This window comes from Protomyctophum bolini (genome assembly GCF_963924005.1).
Source record: "Protomyctophum bolini genome assembly, chromosome: 5".
NCBI classification, from domain to species: domain Eukaryota; kingdom Metazoa; phylum Chordata; class Actinopteri; order Myctophiformes; family Myctophidae; genus Protomyctophum; species Protomyctophum bolini.
This window is the reverse complement of record NC_137866.1, coordinates 24,731,552-24,754,597: the sequence shown is the minus strand read 5'-3', so window position 1 is coordinate 24,754,597 and position 23,046 is coordinate 24,731,552. Positions and strand designations below refer to the sequence as shown.

The following is a 23,046-nucleotide window of genomic DNA, read 5'->3' as shown; positions in this document are numbered from 1 at the left end:
TGATAGATTCATCAAAAACACCCAGTAGTTTTTCTGGTGGTGACTGATATTTTCCTTCCGTGAGGGGGCTTTGTTTTATCATTTACTAACTTTTAATTTATTTTTGATTCTTTAGTCTCTTAATTCCATCCTCCAGGAGTCCTCATTCTTTTCCAAAAACAATTTGGATAGAAGTTGAGGCATATTACCAACCAGTGTGGATGTGACTTGTGACAGCAAATTGAAATTAGTTTTAGTCATAGTCTCTTGAATAGTTTTCATGTAGTTTTAGTCACATTTTAGTCACCTGGAATGTTTTAGTGTTAGTCTAGTTTTAGTTTATGACTTTAATCGACTAAATCTACAGTTGATTTATAGTCGTATTTTTGGTGGGCCTTGATGCCATCGTAATGACTGCTAAACTGCGACGCGTTGTGAGCTTGTAGATCTGCTATTTTACTGGATCTCTTGTCCAATGGTCACTTAATCCTAACATTTTAGTCTAGTTTTTATTTGTTGATGAAATTGTCAAAATATTTAGTCTCAGTTTTAGTCGTCATAGCTTAGTTTTCATTTATTTTCTATTTAGTTTTCGTCAGTGAAAAAAGGCCTAGTAGGCCTATTTGTCATGAAATCAACACTGCTACCAGCCACTATGGCAGAAGGAACCAGAGGATGTCAAATATGCTTCCAGATGGCACAGCACGTCAGTAGAAACCAGTGGTGGAAAGTACATTAATTAAGTACAGTGTGTGTGTGTGTGTGTGTGTGTGTGTGTGTGTGTGTGTGTGTGTGTGTGTGTGTGTGTGTGTGTGTATATTAATTACATTTAAATAAATAACTTTTCTTTTATGAGTAGGTTAAGACAATTTGAATGCCTGCACTTCTATTGAGACGTTCAGCTTTTGTCAAAGAGGTCATGTCTCACCAAGGACATATAGAATCTGACCTGATCAGGGCCGAGATTTAATTTATCCCGAGCAAGCAGAACAAAAAACATGGCAATACATCATATACATAAAAAAGTAGTTATCACGAATCATACGTAAGCTAAGAACGTAACAGTGGAAAATGTATAGTGAATTATGCATATACAATATAGTGCTATGTCTACATAACGAAAGAAAGCGGAAAATGAAAAAGAAATTACACTCATCTTTTACTATCTCTAATAACAACCTAAAGCATGAACCTTGGTTGAAAAAAAACTAAAGTTGTCCTTTAAACTCATTTTATATTAACTGATATATTGATTGTATGAGCGTCAAGCACACACATGCAATATATATGTCCTAATAATGATGACTGAACCAGGCTGGGTGCACTTCTTGAATATCTGCCAACTTCCAAGCAAATTGCAACATTGAGGCCTCATCATAGGTCACTATGGGTAATTTCTTTTTTCAGGGAAAAAAATAAATGTAAAAATAAAAGACAGTCTTCACTTCCTTATGTTTCTAAATGCATGATCAGGGACCACATGCAATTCCTTCACGGACCACCAGTTGAAAACCCCTGCTGCAGTTAGAGGCTTTTTTCTATTTCTGCCTCTAATAAAGCCTTATAGGCTATAATATAAACACAGTAGAACCAAATGTTAGGATATATAGGGACACTACCTGTAGACCATCTGTGCAAGTATGACAAAACAAACAGGTAGAAAATGGGAAAGGATTGACTTGGAAGTTGGAACTTTTTGGTATAAGTGTTCTTTTGCAGTCACTTCATGGATGAATTTCTCATGATTTTGCAGTAAAGGTAAAACTTATAACGAATGAAGAGGAAAAAACACTGCCACATTTAGTTCTACATGTAAGCCTGATATGGTCAGTATGTGAATAGTTTTCTTCACACAAGTCACAAGATGAAAGCATCTCAATTCTGGCAGGAACATAGGATATTTTGTAACACCTGTTCTACAAGCTAGATTCCAACAAACAGTAACTCACCAAAATGCTGGAGGGACTGCAGACCATATACAGCGACACATGTTCTGGTCCTATCCCGTTTTGTGGTTGGAGATACAGAAACTGTTTTGAAAATGGAGTTGGACCTCATACTAAACCATGAGTTAAGTGAAAAGTACAGAAATGTCAGACATTCAGATAGCGAATAGAATATAAATTAGATTATTATTGGATAGATTATACGATTCAACAAACAGAGGAGCATGTCCTTTTGTCTTTGATTAAATGTTTTTTCTTTTTACTGTTAAGTGTGCTCACAGTGGACTACTGTGTGGTTTAGCAGCTGCACCAGGGCAGAGAAGGAGGCCCTCCACAGAGTGGTCAAGGCTGCAGGGAGGATCATTTGGACCAGTCCTCCAGAGATCTCCACAGTCTTCACCTCCCGCTGCCTACACCGAGCAAATAACATCCTACAGAGTAACAGGACCAATTCCACCCAGCAGTGAGCACACCATCTCTTCCTACTTCTGCCCTCTGGTAGGAGATACCGATCTATCCGGGCCAGAAGCAGCAGACTGGCCAACAGCCTTTACCCACAGGCTGTCAGGCTGCTGAATGAACAACCTGACCCCCACCCACCCCGACCCCCCTCTAAGGTATTATACGTGTACTGTACCAGACTTGGACTTTGCATTGCTGAACTCTGTTATTACATTGCATTAGATGCACGTCTAGCACTATTGCAGTTTGGGTATATTTATTATTTTCCCAGTATGTTTATTGGTATGCCAGTGGTGAAGAAGCTCTAAACTGAATGTTGTTGTTTCGTACTGTAAGCAATGACAATAAAGATCTATCTATCTATTACAATTATCTTTTAATGATGTTGGAAGCGGAAATAAATAAATAATTTTAATCTCTTGTTTTGCATATTATTACTTTTATCCTTTACATTGGTCTTTGCATTTTATTTGAAAAAATGTATATTCCTTATGCCCGGATACTTATTCTATACTTTAGGTGTGTCGATGTATTCATCATGCACATTTGACCATAAATTGTTGATTTTAGTGTTTTGTTTAGTTACTGTGCGAATAGGAGGCAGATGATTAAAAGAAATATGCATCACCTGTTTTATAACTATAAGCAGGGAAACTAACATAAATGTACAATGCTGGAGTTCTCTAGATAATGCTTCAATTCTTTGACCAATCCTTATGTTGTTTTATTTGCTTTCACAAGAAGTCTAGAGCTGTATGTTACCATTTGTGTGACAGTGGTTCCCAAAGTGGTGTCCGGGGACCCGAGGGGTCCTTGAGGGAGTTCCAGGGGGTCCCCAGCTAAATGATAGTTAGGAACCAAATGGACCCTTATGGGTCTGTAACTCTGAGCAGAGCAGAGTATATTTAACATTGATTTTACAATATAAATTGGGGTCCCAGAGATAGAAAGGCCATTAAATGGGGGTCCGTAGACTAATATGCATGTCAAACTGGGGGTCCTTGAAATGAAACAGGTTGAGAATCACTGCCAGAGCCGTCAAAATCTTCTCTTATGTATGGGGGTCCCTGGCATACCTTTTCAAATGGGGGTCCGCCGGCTAATTAGTGTCCTTGACATGAAAAGGTTTGGGAACCACTGCTGTGTGATATATTGATCCATGTAAGTAGAAGCCATTGTATGTGCAGTACTATCAAGCAGTGACTATATAGTCTCAGTAAAATATCAAAATACAAAAGAATAAATATTTCAGACTTGTAATGTGTGTGTGTGTGTGTGTGTGTGTGTGTGTGTGTGTGTGTGTGTGTGTGTGTGTGTGTGTGTGTGTGTGTGTGTGTGTGTGTGTGTGTGTGTGTGTGTGTCCCATCCTTCCCTTTGACAGCACCTGTTGATAAGACAGAAGCAGAAACAGAATGCCCGACAAACATTTTGATAAATAGATTTTTAGGCTGACTTTCACAATGCATGCAGATTGCAGACCTTAAAATATTACATGGCTGGGCGATATTGACTCAATCAAATCATAATAACAAAATTACAATACTTTGGACGTAATGCATGGATATTGATATTTTTGGGGATGACTGCTGGCGTTGAGAGGTACTTTAATTAAAAGAGAGAAATTTGAGGAAAATTATTGGTAATGTGGATACATAAACGCTATGTAGGCTAGAATCCCTTTGTGAACTAAATAGTCATATATTGCCATAACCAACTTACGGTTGCTTTGGAATTTGTGTATGTGTACTTAGAGTTAACAAGAACAAGAAGAATGCATGAGTAATGTGATTGCGTCTCGCCGAGATCAAAGGGTGTTGTAACTTTTTACGAGCCTGGATGGAGCCATCTCCTTCTGTCTCGTCTCCTCTCCTTTCCGCTCTGTGCTATTCTTACTGTGCTAAGCGTGTAACTGGATAGATGCAGACTCTGTACCGGTAGTGCAAAATAAGTTTATAAAGACATAAGACTTCCATCGTTCCATGATAAACACTGATGGGCTACTCGTAGTCGGGTAACAAATATATTTATTTAGCCAATGTATCAGTGTCTGAGCTTCTTTCAACTACATGAACCCTCGCGGGACTCGGGTATGTCATAATAGGCAGACATTAGTCAAAAAATAGGGAAGCATTCGGTGACAATAGCACAAGCTTGTGAGTCGCGACACATGCTTGTAGAATCTAGAGTTGTACCCGATACCCTTCCAAAGCACTCGGTATCGGTAAAGGCCCCCATACAGAAACAATCAATTGATTGCTGTGGTGTGACCAAAGCAGCACTTTCCTAAGAGATGGAGGTAAAAATGGAGGGGGCCCAAGTGTTGACGCCGGGGGACCGCAGTCAAAGAAGTATAGGGTTTGAATAAAACATGTTCATAAATAATAAGAAACCATTTGATCTATTTCACAATTTAACAATCTAAAACCCAGATATATCAAATGTCATCACTGTATCACCCGTGCAGCTCTAGCCTAATGATATGTGAGTGACTCACAGCTACTGGAGGATGTCGCTCAGTTTCTCGACATAATACTCATAGTTGTCCTTGCAGTCCTCCCAAGGCGTGAGTTCCTGATCCTCATTCTCCACGTATCTGTTCCACACGTGCAGGAAGTCGAACGGCGTCATCATCCTCAGCTTGCAGCCGGCGCGGACCAGGGCCCTCAGCCCTTCCATGATCTCCGGCTCCTCGAAGTCCAGGAGGCGCGAGCAGAAGATGCAGAGGCGCAGCTTCTTGCGCTGCTGGAGGACGGCGGCCAGCTTGGCGGCGCAGGACGCACACGGGCTGGACGACACGTACCACGTCACCTCATACTCCTGGGAGGAGTTTGGGAGGATCTGGATGGGCGGAAAAGAGGCTACCGGTAGTTATTTGCTAAGTATACAATAGAGCACGCATGCCTAAAGTGAGTGGCAAAGTGAGTTTTAATGTCGTTTAATACAACCAGACAGGACTTTTCTGTTTGGATGTATGGGCTGTCAAGGCCAGAAGTAGTTTTTTGCGTTCCCGCACAACTTCCGGGTATGATGATGATGCCACGCACAAACCCTCTATAGGGATCTTCATCGTTTTTCAGACCAAGGACCCCTCAGCCTTGCCCAGCCAGGGTGCTTTCTGGTATAGATAATAATAATTGTTCACCGATCTGAGCCTAGACCACTCCTAGACCAGGAACTGTGTCTCGTTCCCCCAGGCTTTCATTCTTGAGCCGAATGCGAATGAAAATAAAAGCCTGAGTACCGAGCCTAAGGACCCCTTAGCTGAGAGAGAGAGAGAGAGAGAGAGAGAGAGAGAGAGAGAGAGAGAGAGAGAGAGAGAGAGAGCCCCTTAGCTGAGAGAGAGAGAGAGAGAGAGAGAGAGAGAGCCCCTTAGCTGAGAGAGAGAGAGAGAGAGAGCCCCTTAGCTGAGAGAGAGAGAGAGAGAGAGAGAGAGAGAGAGAGAGAGAGAGAGAGCCCCTTAGCTGAGAGAGAGAGAGAGAGAGAGAGAGAGAGAGAGAGAGAGAGAGAGAGAGCCCCTTAGCTGAGAGAGAGAGAGAGAGAGAGAGAGAGAGAGAGAGAGAGAGAGAGAGAGAGAGAGAGAGATGAAGCAGGGCCCCTGTACCTTTAAGGAATGTGCATGCTGTTCTGTGTCAGACGTGCTTAACCCAGTCTCTTTGCAGTGCTGGATTGGGAGGGCGGAGCTGGCAATCTGCAGAAGGGGAGACACCTGGCCAGTGTCCTCCCCAAACACTATTAAAGCACCTGCTGTGTTAATGTTCTGGTATCTCCATTCCTCCTCAGGCAGGCTGCAGAGCAGCCACACCAGGGCAACTGTAGTTTTTGTTGCATTTCGTTAATTGGGCAGTGTTCCCTGCCAGCTTTAGTTGGAACATTAAAATGAATTATTTGATTACCTTTATTAATAAATTGTTGAATAAAACACTTTTTCCTGCTTTAAACTCCGTCTGGTCTCCACTCTTTGTTAAGGCCCATGAGCCAGCCTTAACACATTAGACTGACAACCTACCTCAAACCCTAACCTAACCATAACCTCAAGCACGGGAGCAGCGCATGTTCGATTGCATGTCCGACCGTTGTTTCCCCATGTCGGACCTTTGGTGTGTCGGATCTGCGTGTGCATCTGCGTTTGTTCCACACCGTCGGCCCATAAAAGCAGAAGGCTTCGATCTGCACTGTGTTTTTTAGTTGCCATTGTTTTAGGCACATCAAGCAGGCCAGCAGTGGAGGACCTGAGGGGGGCGGTTTGGGACATATCTAGACAGGCAGTCATGTAGATAGGAAGGTACGAGACCATTGAGACCTTTATAAACAAGTAAGACTATTTTAAAATCAATCCTAAAATCCTGACCAATGTGTCACCTGTAAGTTCACCTGTGTCTGCGTGTGACTTGATCCCTGGGAGTAAGTGTGTGTGAGTGAGCTGGTCATTACCAGTTGAAAGAAGGCCTCCTCGACGTGTGCGGTGGTGTGTTCGTCTTCCATGTAGCCGCTCAGGGACTCGCCGGGGCCACCGTCTCCCGGCATGTCTACCCGGAAACACAGCAGGGTCTTGTTGCGCCCCGACGAATACTCCACGTTCCTGAACTGGAACTTAAAGTAGAACAGGCTCATTTTTTCCCTAAATAGAAGAGCGGTGGGAAACAGAGAGAGAAAGTGAAACAGTTTCCATAGCTCTATCATAACAAAGTAGCCTTCATCATTTTCAGGGAAGGCCAATGCAAGTGTTTCATAAGCTTTTGTTATTTCTGTCTCGAGTCAGCTTCCATCTGTCACCGTGGCTGGTACCGTGCGTGTTTGCCCAGGAGGCTTTGATGTACTTTTATCTCATGAAAGGCAATGCAGGATCTCCCTGCAATGTTTTCAAAGCAATATGTCAATCCCAGCCAATCGCGTATGGAGACACCGAATGTAGAACAGCCAGTGCCTGTGCATAATTAATATTAACAATACACAGATATTACTGATGAATCTGTAAACCCAACCCTCCAACACTACATTAAAATATATACATATACACACATGTCAGATATATTTTTTAAATGATACATCTTTGAGAGCTTCAGATGACTTCTCATTATACCGTAGTTTTGTTTTTATTACCTCTATGGGGACCTACCACGGGTCACTGACAAAGTCAGAGAGAGAAGGATGAGGCTGGCAGGGCACTGCGTCAGGCACCCAGAACTTGAGTTCAAGTAAATTGACTCTATGGGAGCCAACCCAGGGCAAAGCCAGGAGGGGAAAGAAGCGTACCACCTATGAAGACGTGCTGCGGCGCGACAGCTTAGCTAACAATACTGCAGAGCTCAAGAACCTGAGGAATTTGTGGAGGGCAGCGATCCAGGAATCCCGAGTTGGTGTTGGCTAGACCTCACTCTCCCAATTAGTTTTAGTGTTATTTTTTTCATAATTGGGGGAATTTGTCAGGTGCGGGATTTACAAATGTCAGAGCAAGTAGGCATATTGTGTAATAAAATCTCAACATACCATTTAAGAAATATTACTGTTGGTAACAAGAAAGACTAAAAGTAAGGGCATTTTGTGTATAATTTCAGTTTGTTTTAGTGTTGTAAACACACAATACAGTTTGTGTTTATATTATAGCTTTTATTTATGTTTTTTTTTTCTTTTTCTTTTTTTCGTTACTTTTTGTTAACTATAATAACCTTGCTGAGCACAGAACTGCAGTGGTTTCCAAACTTTTTCATGTCAATGGAACCAGCTGGGGACCCCCTGGAACTCCATCAAGGACCCCTAGGGGTCCCCGGACCCCACTTTGGAAACCACTGCCATAGAAAGTCGGGGTGTGTCACTTGCTTGGAGTAAATTAACGCTTCCGTAAACTTTGTCGGATGCCACATCATAACTCTCCATATACTATGGCTGTGCCAGGTCATGGAAAATATGATGTGAGAGACTGTAGCTCCAATAGATTTTTAGAATATGTGCCTCTCATTAAAGGGAAAAAATATGTTAATGACGATTTAGAACACTTTCCTGGGTGTCTTTATGTGTGTAATATGTGGTTTTAGATATTTTTTATTTTAGCAGTGAACCCAGTCTCTGATGTCATGGACAAGGGCTCACTTACTTCCTGGACTACATCAAGGAAGCTTTGAGAAGGAAGAGTGGTCACGTGACTGGGCTGCGCCATGACACTTTCAAGGACACTTGGACACCCTTTTTAAAATGACCGCTAGTTCAAACATGGCTCTATTTTCGAAACTGTTGGAGCTACAGATTTTCTGAGGTGCTCAAAATGTTCAGAAAACTCATGTTTGTTGAATCCGTGCCCGAGCCAGCAACCCTCCAGGTCATCATAGTGGCCAAATCCAATATGTCCGCCAGTCCGCCACCTGAAAAAGGTTTTGTCTACAACATTTGAACCAGATGAGCTATGAATGCAAACTTGGTGTCTAAATCATGTTTTTGGAATGCTTATCTGTATGACTGGGTGTGGCTGAAACTTTCTTTTACCAGAGGTGGACAGAGCTCGACCCCAGTACTTGAGTACAAATACGACCTGTTCAGATTTACTCCACTACAAGTAAAAGTAGCTCAGTCAAAATGTTACTTGAGTAAAAAAGGTATGTGCTATTAAATGTACTTAAGTATTCAAGAGTAAAAGTAAATTCAGGCCTGGACTGGCCACTTGACGTAGGCTACAGGGCATATGCCAGTGGGCCACCCAATGAATGGGCCGCTCCATCCATTCCTTTTCTCCATTCTATTTCCTTTTTGACCCTGTCCAGCCCTGCACGCGCACGCGCACACACACACACACACACACACACACACACACACACACACACACACACACACACACACACACACACACACACACACACACACACACACACACACACACACACACACACACACACACACACACACACACACACACACACTTTCAGAATAATGCAGCTATCAAGTACCGGTACTTCAGCTGTTTTTGTAGCTATTTCTGAGTTTTGAGTGGCTGCTGTCCATTACACCAAAGAAAGAATTGTCCTTCAACATCCATTAGCAAGTTTTGTCTTCCAATTTCTCCATCTCCATCCACTATGGTTTCATCTGTCCTTCAGTGTCCTGGGCTGAATGAAGGTCTAACTCTCCATTATTGATTATAATGAAGCACATCAGAAAAGCTTGTGCTCTTATAAGCCGGATGCTTAGGGGGAAGAAAGGGAAAAAATACCATTCCTTAATACGAACATGTAAGCACTTCACCATGCTATGTCTGCCTCCAATATTTAAATTCAATTCAATTCAATGGGCTTTATTGAAAGGGCTCTTTCACTACATCCATATATCTTCCTTTGGTCTTCCTCTAGGCCTCCTGCCTGGCAGTTCCAACCTCAACGTCCTTCTACCAATATACTTACTATCCCTCCTCTGTATGTGTCCAAACCATCTCAGTCTGTCCTCTCTGGCTTTATCTCCAAAACATCTGACATGTGCTGTCCCTCTGATGTACTCATTCCTGATCCTATCCATCCTTGTTACTCCCAGAGAGAACCTCAACATTTTAGTCTCTGCTACCTCCAGCTCTGCTTCCTGTCTTCTGACTATCTCTAAAACATAAATGTGTAAACTACAGATGTAATTTGATTGAAACAAGATAATAATAGCATAAGAGCTAAGAGCAAAATAGCTTAATGATTTACGCTGAGCATTAGTCAAAAGTTGGAAAACACACGCGAACACACACACACACACACACACACACAGCTTGCTTGCTTGCTTATGGTTGTCCATCGAATCCGATGATGACGTCCACTTATGTCCTTAACGGTGAGTTCTTTGATGGCTAAAGAGTCCAATCCTGGAATTACATGTTTTATTGCAGGTGGGGCATGGGTAGGTTGTAGTGGTGGTAGTGGTAATGGCAGTCATGGGTGTGTTCCTCCTGTGTCTCTGTTGCTGTCTTTTGACAGTCCTGTCCTCCTCCAGCCTCTGGGTTCCGTGGTGACAGCGCTGCCGCTATGAGTCACGGTCAGCAGCAGCAGCCTCCAGGTCCTCAGGCCTGATCTTACATTTCCTCAGTGAGGTCTTCAGCTGGTCTTTGTAACGCTTCTTTGGCCCTCCTGCCAGGCGCTGGCCATGGTGGAGCTGGCCATACAGCACTCTACGGGGCAGCTGATCTTGGGGCATCCGTATGACGTGTCCGAGCCAGCGCAGTTGGTGCTGGGTGATCATGGCCTCAATACTCCTGCAGTTGGTCTTGGCAAGTATTTCAGTCTGAGGTACATGATCACGCCAGGTGAGGCCAAGGATGCGCTGCAGGCATCCAACATGGAAGCGCTCCAGGGCCTTGATGTGACGGCTATATGGGGTCCATGCTTCACAGCTGTAGAGGAGGGTGGTGATACAGACAGCCTGGTAAACAGAAACTTTGGTGTGCAGATGAAGGTTGTTGTTTTGGAAGACCCGACGCCGTAGTCTCCCAAAGGCAGCTGATGCCTGCTTGATCCGGTTTTGGATTTCACTGTCGATGCTGCAGTCCTCAGAAAGGATACTGCCCAGGTATTTAAATGATGGGGTTATTGTCAGTGGATTGTGGTCAATGGTGAAGGCAGGCACACACACACACACACACACACACACACACACACACACTCCGTACTTTAGATTCCTCACGGAGAAGACCTTTTTTGTCCTGATCATACAACTTCTATATATCGAGGTGTCGAATTGTCAAAAAACATGATTTAGACACCACGTTTGCATTCATAGCTCATGTGGTTAAAAAGTTCTAGATAAAACCTTTTTCAGGTGGCGGACTGGCGGCCGTATTTGATTTGCCACTATGATAACCTGGAGGGTTGCTGGCTTGGGCACGGATTCAACAAACATGAGTATTCTGAACATTTTTAGCACCTCAGAAAATCTGTAGCTCCAACGATTTAGAACGTCATGTTTGAAGTAGTGGTCCTTTTTAAAAGGGCGTGGTCATTTTCGGGTATTTCGTCCCGGATAGAGAATTTTTCACAGTTCCCAAGTTGTTCGAGGCGGTCATATTAGCCAAGAACAGTTGAGATATTCAGTGCATACATATCTTAGCCAGGTCCTCGATGTTTACGAATTGGTTCCAAACTTTTTAGCTGGGGACCCCTGGAACTCCATCAAGGACTCCTGGGGGTCCCCGGACCCCACTTTGGGAACCACTGGTATAAATCATCTCAATGGACATATTCATGTAAAATATCTGCTAGGCCACTGGTCACACTCCACAAACAGATCTACTGTAACACTTAGAAGAAGACATTGAAAGAGCAGATGACATTGGGATACAGCGATAGAGCGGGGGGGTGGCTTGTGTGTTTTCATTGTGAGTCATTCTTATTCTTACCCGTGTTAGTTAGTTTAGTCTTTAGGACGACAGGTGCAAGTTGTTAGTACGATGATACGATCACTCGTCACTCCACATCATTATGGTATTATATTGGGAACAACACAACTGGAGAGGAAAAACAGCTGCAAACACACAACCAATTAATGTATCATGCGCAAATTATTATACAGTACTACATACTGTAGTTGTGGAAAGGGAAAACTGTTTTCATCTCATCTGTTTTTTAACCACTAGGGAAACCTAGGACTTACATAGGCCTATAAACCCCTGTTATGTAGAATAAAACAAAATAAAACACAGCACTAATGTTAGTAAAGAAACTGATAGTCAACCAAAAGATCAAGTCTCAACCATAACACACACACAGACACACACAGACACACACACACACACACACACACACACACACACACACACACACACACACAGTGGTTTGATCTTTAACCCACCCTGTAATAATCTCAAAAGGTGGCAGCTCCACGGGCTGATACTCTCCATTCTCCTCGGTTTCCATCCCTTCTGCTCCTCCAGTCTTGTCCCCATCCTTTACATCCTTCTTTACTTCTTCTCCGTTGGGCTTCTCGGGTCCACACTCAGGTTTCTTTACATCCTTCTTTACTTCTTCTCCTTTGGGCTTCTCGGGTCCACACTCAGGTTTCTTTACAACTTTGTCAGGCTTCTTAACCGCTTTCGCCTTCTCCTTCTCGTCATCCGTTTTGCTGTCCACTTTCTTCTCTTTCTTCTTCACACTTAACCGGCTGTTTTTGTCCGCCATGGTTTCTGACCGTGCGATTGTCTGCCTGTGCGTGTGACGGAGGAAGAGATAGAGAGCGAGACAGAGAGTGACAGACAGAGAGAGAGAGAGAGACAGAGAGAAAGACACAGAGAGAGAGAGAGACACACACACACACACACACACACAGAGAGAGAAAGAGATAGAGACAGAGAGAAAGGGCAGGTGTCAACGAGTGTAAGTGAGGTGATAATGTGTGTGTTAACTGAAATAGATGCTATTGTGTGTCGAGTCAGAGTCAGAAAGTGTGTGAGTGTGTGTGTGTGTGTGTGTCTGTGTGTGCACTGAGTCCAGACAGTGGGTGAGTCAGTGAACCCACTCCCCCTTTTTCCATGCCACTGCTATTAAAAGGCCAGCGGACAACACCGTACGTGGTTGAATAAGGCCAAAGGGTATGTGTAAGGATGGGAATGGGGGAGGGGATGACGAGTGGACACAAGAATGATCATATACTAACTATATGCTAAATAACATTCATACTGTGACGTGCCAATGGCCAACAAAATAAACGTGCTACATATTCTGTGCACAACAAAATATGGAAAAGCATTCCATCTCTGAGGCTTTGGCACTGTCATCAGACCAACAGGAGGAGGGTTATTAATAACCACTTTGGCAACGTGTGTGTGTGTGTGTGCGTGTGCGTGTGTGTGCGTGCATGCATGTGCGTAGCTTACCAGGGCTCCTCTCTGATATAGAACACCACAGTTGTTCTCGCCAACTCTAAAGTCTTCTGGGCTTTGACAATACACCAAGGCCAGCTAAAGGGCAACCCAAAACGGGGAGGTGCATGTGTGTGTGTGTGTGTGTGTGTGTGTGTGCGTGTGGTCACTGGCACAAGCACATACAGTACACACACACTGAAGCAGTGTTTGTCTCTGTGCTATGAATATGAGTGTGGTGTTGGCTAGTGCGCATGTGTCCATGAACAATCAATCTCTGAAATCACCCTGCATCAATATGGTCCTCTGCTGAGGCCAGTGTGGAATGGGGGAGGGGAAGAATTGGTGGTGTGTATGTGTGCGCGTGCAAAATGGGTTTCTGCACTGCAGATGCAATAACTTGAGGCAAAAGGGAGAGCGTGGAATGGCAGGGAGGGAGGGAGGGGGGAGTTCAATTACAATTTCCTCTCCTCCCTCAGTCTCACTCTCTGTCAAGTAATTCATTTCAGAGGCAATTACCAATAGGACCGCAGCACAGCCTGCCTGTGTGCCTCGTCTAACTCGAATGGATGAGCTGTCACAGCCAGGGGGAGGGAGGGATAGAGAGTGCCGCTTCAAGCTGCTCCACAAACAAACCCAACACACCCATGGGCAGAGCAGCGAAAACAACACTTTTTAGAGGACACGACGCCAGGCAGACGGCGAGACTAAAGTCACACGGACGCCCTACTACTGTTAAAGCAGCACACTATAAAGCGTACAGTACCAGAGACATCCCTGCGGTGATAATAACCCAAGATCACAGCAATCACCGGTGATGATCTACGATTATGAGGGCTCTGTAATTTCATTGTAGACTAAATAGATTATGGAATCCTCTGAAGAGTTTTTTTAGCTTCTTTTTTTCACCTTGTATGGCAGGGAAGGCCGAATTGGAGACAATCCAAAGGGGTACACAGGGATAGTGAGCGGCGCCGCGTGTTGCTGTTGGTGACGGACAGATGGAATCATGGCACCCTATGGCATCGGATCTGCTCCACTCCACTCGCAACCTGTCGCTATCAAGTTCATTGATTGATGGACAGATTATTTTCCCATTAATCTCAAAGACCGCCAAATAATACATTGAGACAGCATGCACCACATCACTGAAGAGGTTGTAGAACTAGACAATATGGTTACATTTATTTATTTTCTCTCTCTCATTTACTTTCGTACATATTTTTAAGCATTGAGGTTTTGTGAGGCTAGTGAGCTGTGACGGAAAGTATACAAGAGCAGGATGTGACTGCTGGCTGCCTGCTGACTCAAATTCAGCTCTAATGGAATTACTTCCAATTACCATGCCTCCCCACTAGCCGAGCCCAGGGTAACACAGTCCACGACTCCACACGCGCACACGCGCACACACGCACACACGCACACACACACACACACACACACACACACACACACACACACACACACACACACACACACACAAGTTTCTCCTTCAAACGTATACACTACACCATGGTGTGGTTGCACAATAACACAGTAGTCCAACAACATAGTGTCTCTCTCACACACGCACGCACAGGGGCAGAAGTAGAGTCACATAGAATTCAACCAGATGCAGGTGACAGAATTGAATGCGAATATGCGATATTGGAAGAGTGAAAAAATAAAGTACCGACAATGACATTTAAATGGATTTGACCTGTAGTACCTCAGAGGGTGTGTAGGCTACGGCGGATTGGCACAGGAAGAAATTAATGTATTGTGGTTAGAAATGAGATCGACGCATTCGGTTTCCCATCAGTTGTAAGAAAACGGTACACTGTATAATCCTCCATGTTAATTTAACCCTACTGAGTGTACAAATGTAAACAAATGGACCCATAAGAGTCCATTTGGTTGCATTCGTACGCTCAGAGTTACGAATAGATAAATGAACCCTCATGGTGTTACTGTGCGTAAAGACCCACTCCCGAGAACTGCATACAGACATCTTTCTCTGTATTATTAATATTATTCTTTTATTATAATGTCCTAATGATGAAACATATGTGCGTACGTACGTACGTACGTACGTACATACATACAGAAAGAAAAAAGCGAAAAAGCTTTCATCCCTCCATCATACGAGCACATCATGTTAATCACAAACTCTATGGTTAATATTAGGGGTGTAACAAATAATATAGTAACTGCATATCGTATTGTTTTGCAATGCAAATAATCGGTACCGAATCGTTTTGCAATTATTTGCATCGCAAATAATCAATTGTATCAATAGTAAGTAAGTACTTGTGCGTTGTACTTTCTTTTACAATTTTAAGAAAAAAGAAAGGGGGACTTTTCTATTCCATATCACTACACTTGGTCTATTGATAAATGTGTGTATTCTCTGTGTTCATGTCAAGGTGCGGGTTTGTCCATATGTGTTCAAATACAATGTCCATAATGAGACAACATTTCCGGGGGTCCCCAGCCAAAAATGTTGAGAACCCCTGGTTTACAGTACAGGCCCAAACTGTGTTGTTGGGATGGGTGATTTTGGATGGGGAGGGGGCTTGGTGTTTGTCAAGAAGCCCTGCTACGGCTGTAATCTCACATAGTAAATGTATTAGTATCGATCTGCTGCTTGTCCCCTTGGTCTGCAGCTTGGAGTTATGGGCTGGGAGATATGGCCAAAGTTATCAGGATACAATATTTCATGTCAGTCGATATGCATGTTATCTTTAGTTTAAAAGGCTGTTGTTCATTCTACATATTAGTCATCTGAATAAACTAGAGGGTTAGCTGAAGCTTAAAATGTGCTTTAACGGTCATGAAATGACATCTAGGCTTAAATATTTCTTCAAGTTGACATAGGCTATGATGGAAAGATTGCCAATGAAGCAAAGTATGTTTGCGGTCCATCATTATTGCGTTGACTTTATTTCAGTGCTTCCTAAGACTAACAATCTGCTGTACTGTAAGAATACAGCCATAAACGTAAACGTACAGTCTATATTTGATCTACAAGGCTTCAAGCTGCAAGCTGCATTTAGTTTTGTCTTACTTTGTTGATGCAAATCTTTTAAAGTGACGACGGTGGAGAGCTAGCTTACCATCGCCTGCTGTTCCGTTTGTTGTTGGACTTTAAATGGCCGAAATACTACAACAAAGCTGGAAAACATTTCTGATTACAATACCATCCTCCTTGTGTTAAGTGCTATGGCCTTGGAGATGCGACTTCCACAATGACACTTGAACCTTTTTGAAGAGGATTAAAGAGTACATTTGCATACCTACTAGGAATCTGAAGCAACCAAAATAATCATGTGTTTGTGCCCGTGGCTATGGTGGGTGTTTCTGTTTACTGCTCACTGCATACCCTCACGAAAGTAACGAGTAACTAGCTGTTTGTGTCACTTGTGAAATTGATATTAAACTGTATAAAGAAAGTACAGATATTTAGAAAACATTTTGTATTCATATTGAGAAAAATTATCTTTAGATAATTATTGTTTTATTTCCCACCCCCTACAGACCTATACCCATCTATCCTAGCCAAATCAAGTCCACAAGAGTGGGCTTCATAGAAAACAAACATAGTGTTTCTCATCTACAGTAGTCGTGTGTGCACAGCCCTACTAACAGACAGAAATCCTACATTCACTCTGTGTACGTCTTACAGTTAACTGAGAATAACAGACGTTAGTATCCTGTTAGTGGCTGTAGGTAAGACGTTATTGGCTCTGTGACAACTCCCTTTACAGAACAGAAAAATTTGTGCAAAGCCTTAGGTCCATAATAATCGGTAGTTGGCTTTCAGGTAGATGAGGGTCTCAAGGTTCTTTGGTAAGACGCAGCCTCTCTCTGGCCTCAGACAGTGCCCGGCAGAATTGAAAATGCTCTCTACCAGAGTGCCACTGGCGGGTATGGTAAATGCCCTCTTGGCCACCTGGGCGAGGAGTGGAAAGTCAATGGCCTTACGCCTCCAGTAATGCAAGGGTTCCTCGTCGGTGGGCTCCTCGCGCAGATAAACAGCTAGCTCCTGATCGAGACTCTTGGCCTGTGCAGTGGGTCTCTGCTTGATGAAGGAGAACAGCTTGCAAGGCCGGGAGAGGGGGGAAACGGGAGACGGAGCAGACGACGGAGGGGTTTGCGCCTGGGAACGGAGCTCCGTATTGGGGTCTACAGGGCTCGAGCCCGGGGAGTGTTTTGTTAACTCTTCTAGCAGGACCTGCCTATGCCAGTCAGGGTTGCTGCTCCACGAAAGCTTGAACTGGGGATCCAACGTCGTGGCAGTGACATAGAGGGGGTCCTCCAGGATGGGGGCCAGTCGACGCTCCACAGCCTGGGCTAAGCTCACGAGCAGAGCAGGGCAGTGGGGAGGGGCCAGGGTCTCGGAGAGGTGCTTACGTAGGCCCAGGACACAGGGCAGCGCCAGGCTGATGGGCACGAGTCTGTCAGCCTGTCTCTCTGACTGCTTGTCCCCGTGCACCATGTCCCAGGCCTCGGTGAAGGGCTCTAGAATGTCCGTTAGTTCCCTCAGCAGGGCCCTCTCGGGAGCGCTCAGCGCCAGCTCACCTCGACCACTTACCTCCTCCAGGAAGTCCACCGAATCCAACAGCCGCCGCAGCACCTGCACGGCAAATAAAACACAAGTGCCAATGAATACACATCCTTTGCTTAACCCATTAACATCTGAGGCCGAGTCTAAATCAGTAGTTCTTAACCCATTAACATCTGAGGCAGAGTCTAAATCAGTCGTTCTTAACTTAACCCATTAACATCTGAGGCCGAGTCTAAATCAGTCGTTTTTAACTTAACCCATTAACATCTGAGGCCGAGTCTAAATCAGTAGTTCTTAACCCATTAACATCTGAGGCCGAGTCTAAATCAGTAGTTCTTACCCATTAACATCTGAGGCCGAGTCTAAATCAGTAGTTCTCACACGTTCAAGGTTTTTCAAAAATGTTCAATAATAAATCTATCTGCTTTTTTTTTAATAGCAAATAGAAAAATCGAAAATGACACAGAAGCATTCATATCCAGTGTGGGAATAGGTTAAAGTACTAGTTCAACCACCTTTGCTGCAGTTTGCTGGTAGTTCTACAAATCTACAAATTCCAAAGTTCCTGATTTACATTAGCATGTAAGAAATGATTAATTATACTACAGGAACTTCCTACTATAAATGTAAAGGAATTATGGAATCTATAATAGAGTTTAGAGTGACACTTTATCACACATGATTTATGCTTTTCTAAATGTTCTAGCTGTTTATGTTATTACTCTATGTGGGTGTGTTAGTAACAAAACAGATGGCTGTTGGCGCTATCAATGTGAATGTTGTGAATATAACAGCTACTGGCCATGTTGGTGCTCTTTGAGTCACCTCTGTCCAGAATATGCGTGGATATCTATTCCACACTGCAGCACACACTTTTGTTGGATTGGTTAGTTTGTTGTTTAACTTATTAATTTATTGTTTTAGAAATAAACAGAAAACACTTTATTTATTTATTTTACTCCACCCCACTGTCAATCGAGTGTTTGGTGTTTTATTTGTTTTTTTATGTGCATTCCATTAGTGTTTAATTTGTGTTCTAATAAATTATTGTTATTTGGTAGCAAACTTTTGTTTTTGGGCTTTGTTAAAATATCTGTATTGTTTCACCGGTTTAGCCTAATGCCAAACGGTGAAGCTTATTGAGCCGTAACAATGCCCATGTGAGCCAATGTGAGTGCCCACCGTGGAAAAAGTGCTATAAATCTTAATTTCTTCACAGCCCGCCCTACGCGTGAGAATAGAGGTCTCATGGTTATAGCTTGGCAACTTTGTAAACAGCATAAAAATACAGCTTACTCCACACAATATCAGAGAACTGTAACAGATACGAACGCCTAAACACAGTTTTAAGGATCGAACAGGAAGAATTAGTTGAATTCTTCCACAGTAGGTGCCAAACTAATAAAAGATCATGAACGAAGAAAATAAAGATTGTGTTCAAACTGCATTTTCTGTTTCCAGTTTTCATTAAGCAAACAATATTTCATTTCAGGATAACGTTACTGTAATTCAACTTCTCACAGTGTCAAGGAATTGGTAGTTTGTAAAACTATGCTTTCAGTGTAGCTTCTCTGACAACACTGTAGAGATATATGTACCTGTACTGTATGTAATTAAGTGAGACAGTTAGACTTCTATTCGCAAACTGACAATATCGCTGAGACAGTTTATTAGTGTGGTTGCCCCAACAGGGCAACTACACTTATAGTACTTGGAACACTTTATTATTCTAGTAACCTTTTTTTGGAAACGCTACTCCTCCCACAGTTTGGACGGCACGCACTTGAGCCATATGTCACATCGACCGGCTTCATCTGATTTCTTTCTTTTAAAGACATTTTTTAAATTTCGACGTCAGGCCTAAATGGGTTAAGGCGTATTACTGGTAATGTTACAGTACTTACTTTAAGTTGAGCGGCCCAGTCTCTCATAATGGGAGGGCAGCTTCCTGGTCCCCTGATCGCGCCCTCTGGACCATCGAACACCTGGCTCAGTTTCTCAGACGGGACGGCGGCCGTGATGTAGTTGTAGAAGCAAGCGGCTTTGGACAGAGGGGAGGAGAGCTGCGGGCAGGAGTATAGCCCCTCTCTGACACAGTGGTCCAGGGAGCGAGAGAAGCAGTCCACGCGACATGCACCCAGGCCCTGCTCCCATGAGTCCTCCCACCCTCCGTCTTCACCTCTCTCACTTCGACCGGTGTGATTCCTGGCCTCCAAATTGTCCGCGATGTCCCCCTCTTCTTCCTCTTCCTCTTCCTCCTCCTCCTCCTCCCGTCCATTGTTGTCAATATGGAATCCAGGAAGACAACATGGGCGGTGGGCTGTCGTGCCCGGCGGGAATGCGTCGGCTACGATACGAAACGCTCTCCCCGTTACGTCGTGAGCAAGACACACCTCGCCAAAGTCTGTGAGCGCACGATTCCCAGAAACCCCGACCGCCAGGGGAAGGCATGCCAGTAGGGCTGAACGCATCAGCCAATCGGATGTAAGAAAATGGCAGGTGACTCCTAGATACCTAAGGAGAGAGAAACAGAGGTACAGATCTGTGAGACATTTGAACAACGCGTCTGGATGTACGTGTGCTGATGACGTTGGCCCTTGTTGCTACTTACTAGAGATGTACCGATACCATTTTTTACTGATACCCATAACTTAGTAAAATAATAATGTAAATAGTACAGTAAGAGTATAAAACAGTAGTGCAACATCAACCGAAATATATACGGTAACTATTATGAAATATGTGATAAATGACATGGCATCGGATCGGCATAGACCAGCATACTCGCCGATACCAACATTTTAGGCAAGGCAGTATCACTGCAGCTTTTCCGTTACTGGTATCGTTATTGGAACACTCTTCTTACTTACCCTGTGTGACTTCCAGGGGGAGGCCTCCAGACATCCAGGCTGAGGCTGAGGGCGTGTGCCGTGGCCAGGGCCTGACGAGTGGCCAGCTGGGCCTGGTAGGCATAGAACGGGAAAAGCTGCGTCTGGAGGTAGCGTCGGCCCTCGGGGGTGTAGCGTGGCTCCAGGAGTTGCAGCAGCTCTCTGAAACCCTGGTTCTCCACCACGGACGCAGGCTGTAGGTCACGGACAATCATCTTAGCTATCGCCTCGGAGATCAGAACCTAATGGCGACAACAGCCGGTTAAAATAATATTGACTATTGACTATATTTTATGCCTGCTAAAATAGTTGTCACTATGGACCGGACAATCCCACAAAGCCATTAGATTGCCTTAAAATCACTGATGGTGGACTGTACCAAAAAAGAACACGCACACACGCACACACACACACACACACACACACACACACACACCTGCCGTGGATCATGTCTGTCGAACTTGGTCACCCCTCCGCCTCCACCTGTCTCTCCAGTGCCCATTCCTCCTCCAGTAGTAGTGGTGATACTGATGGGATGGGCATGGGCGTAGCGAATGCCTCCTCCATTGGCACTGGTGAAGTTGTGCAGTGACCCAGAGGAGTAAGCCTCCCTCTTCATGTCCTTCCTCTTTACAAACTCGTCGTACATGGCCTGGTGCTTGCGCTGAGGATGGATTGGGGCATGTGGGAAAATGTTATAATTTAGGCATTTAGTAGATGCTCTTAATCCAGAGCAATTTACAGTAAGAAAGAAAAGAATGCAAGGCAATACATGACCGAAACTATAAACACTATTAGAACTCTATAGAATGCCATATCAATAGTGACCTGGCATTTGTCTAACATCTATTGTTTACATACAACCTGTTAGTTTCTACAATCTACAATCCATATACATACATCTCTATTCGCCTTAATCAACAAACAAAATACATGGGAGCAATAAACATTACACTGTCATCATGACAAAACTAGACTAAAATATGAGTTGTGGAAGTGTCACTGATACTGATAGGCTGTGTGCCCAAAATGCAAATGTTATTGAACGATTTACTACTAATGCAGAGATGACATGCAGACACTGAAAAGGGCCTAGGCCATGATAAGTCCATTTGATGATGATATGCAATCTATCCGGGAAAGAGGCTAATTTAGAACGGATCTGACAGGGTTTGTCCTTTGTGCTATATAGCCTACCTTGAGATGCGTGACGAAGTTAGATGTAACACTTCGCTTCGCCTGGATTCTGGTGCCGCACGCTTTACAGTTGGACTCGATCTTGCCATTTTCTCCCTCAAAGACAATATTAAAGTAATCCAGAATAGACACCTTCGAAATAGACGCCATTGGAGGGAGCTTTCTCAATGTTTCCTGCTCAGAAGTGAAATTAACTTATAGCCGAGGAGCCGCCGGGGCGATCATCAGCAGCCTGATATATGAATCTCACCTCGCCTCTCTAGTCTTAATCATGAGCACGGGCTGACGTTGTTTTCTTCAACGTAATCATAACGATCGCATATTATTATGATGACCGTCGGGTCTAGCTCGCCGCCGCCTCGCACACAACAAAAGGGAGAGTTTGTGTCGCGTGGAGCGGTGGAGGACGACGTCTGGAATCGGCCACAATGTGACACCACTATAGCTGCTGCTGCTGCGGATGTTTGGAAACATAAATATAATAGCGTGCTGCCGCATCCGTTGTTCCAGCGCTCTCATCATCCGTCATGCCTCCGGACTGGACGCACGGCTGCAGAGTGTGCTGCTGTTATTATTACACTGTACCAGCCAGGCATATAGAATATCCCGTTATAATTGGACCAGGAAGTACACACACACACACACACACACACACACACACACACACACACACACAGCCACACACAATAAAGCCGGAGTTTCGTTTCCTACACTTTCGACAATTCCCGGGAACGTTCGGCTCGGCTGGATTGATGGCTCTGGATCAGAGATGCCCCCCTCAGCCGTCAGCCCGTGACGTGTTAAAGCGTGCCTAGTCGTTGGTGCTCGAGCCGAGGAGGTTAAGGGTGGTGCCGCTCCTCCGGCACAATGAAAGAATAAGGAATAAGCCATTTGATTTATATATCAAACTGGTGTTAGATATAGGCTAACTATGATTTATACAGTCAGTGGTGGAAAAAGTAGCCTACTCAAATGTTTTACTTAAAAGTATCAATACACAATACTGCAATATAGAAACACCAATAATAGTAAAGTACAAAATGAGGCTATTAATGCAGAAATTGTACTATTTCACATTTTCAAATGTATAAACATCTTTTGAAAATTGCATACAAGCTCACTTGTAGATCGGCTATTTTCAAATGGCCGAAATGTACGTACACTATGGATATCCGGCTGAAGTGGTTACTGTATGTTTTATAATAATAATCAAAATTT

The 23,046-nt window shown here is 43.9% G+C and overlaps 2 protein-coding genes across 2 annotated transcripts; both read right to left on the bottom strand.

The window, feature by feature from the left end:
* Positions 1–3,809: 3,809 nt before the first annotated feature.
* apobec2b (apolipoprotein B mRNA editing enzyme, catalytic polypeptide-like 2b) lies at positions 3,810–12,811 on the bottom strand. The gene is made up of 3 exons (XM_080763709.1): positions 12,192–12,811; positions 6,819–7,005; positions 3,810–5,225 (listed from the first exon to the last, which is right to left on the bottom strand). Exons 1-3 carry the CDS (start codon positions 12,515–12,517, stop codon positions 4,884–4,886), a joined length of 855 nt encoding a protein of 284 aa, XP_080619835.1. The 5' UTR covers positions 12,518–12,811; the 3' UTR covers positions 3,810–4,883.
* Positions 12,812–14,439: 1,628 nt separating this feature from the next.
* On the bottom strand, positions 14,440–22,464 carry LOC308315419 (zinc finger BED domain-containing protein 4). The gene is made up of 5 exons (XM_080763381.1): positions 21,829–22,464; positions 21,068–21,295; positions 20,614–20,873; positions 19,648–20,257; positions 14,440–17,812 (listed from the first exon to the last, which is right to left on the bottom strand). Exons 1-5 carry the CDS (start codon positions 21,976–21,978, stop codon positions 16,967–16,969), a joined length of 2,094 nt encoding a protein of 697 aa, XP_080619507.1. The 5' UTR covers positions 21,979–22,464; the 3' UTR covers positions 14,440–16,966.
* Between the last annotated feature and the right edge of the window lie 582 nt (positions 22,465–23,046).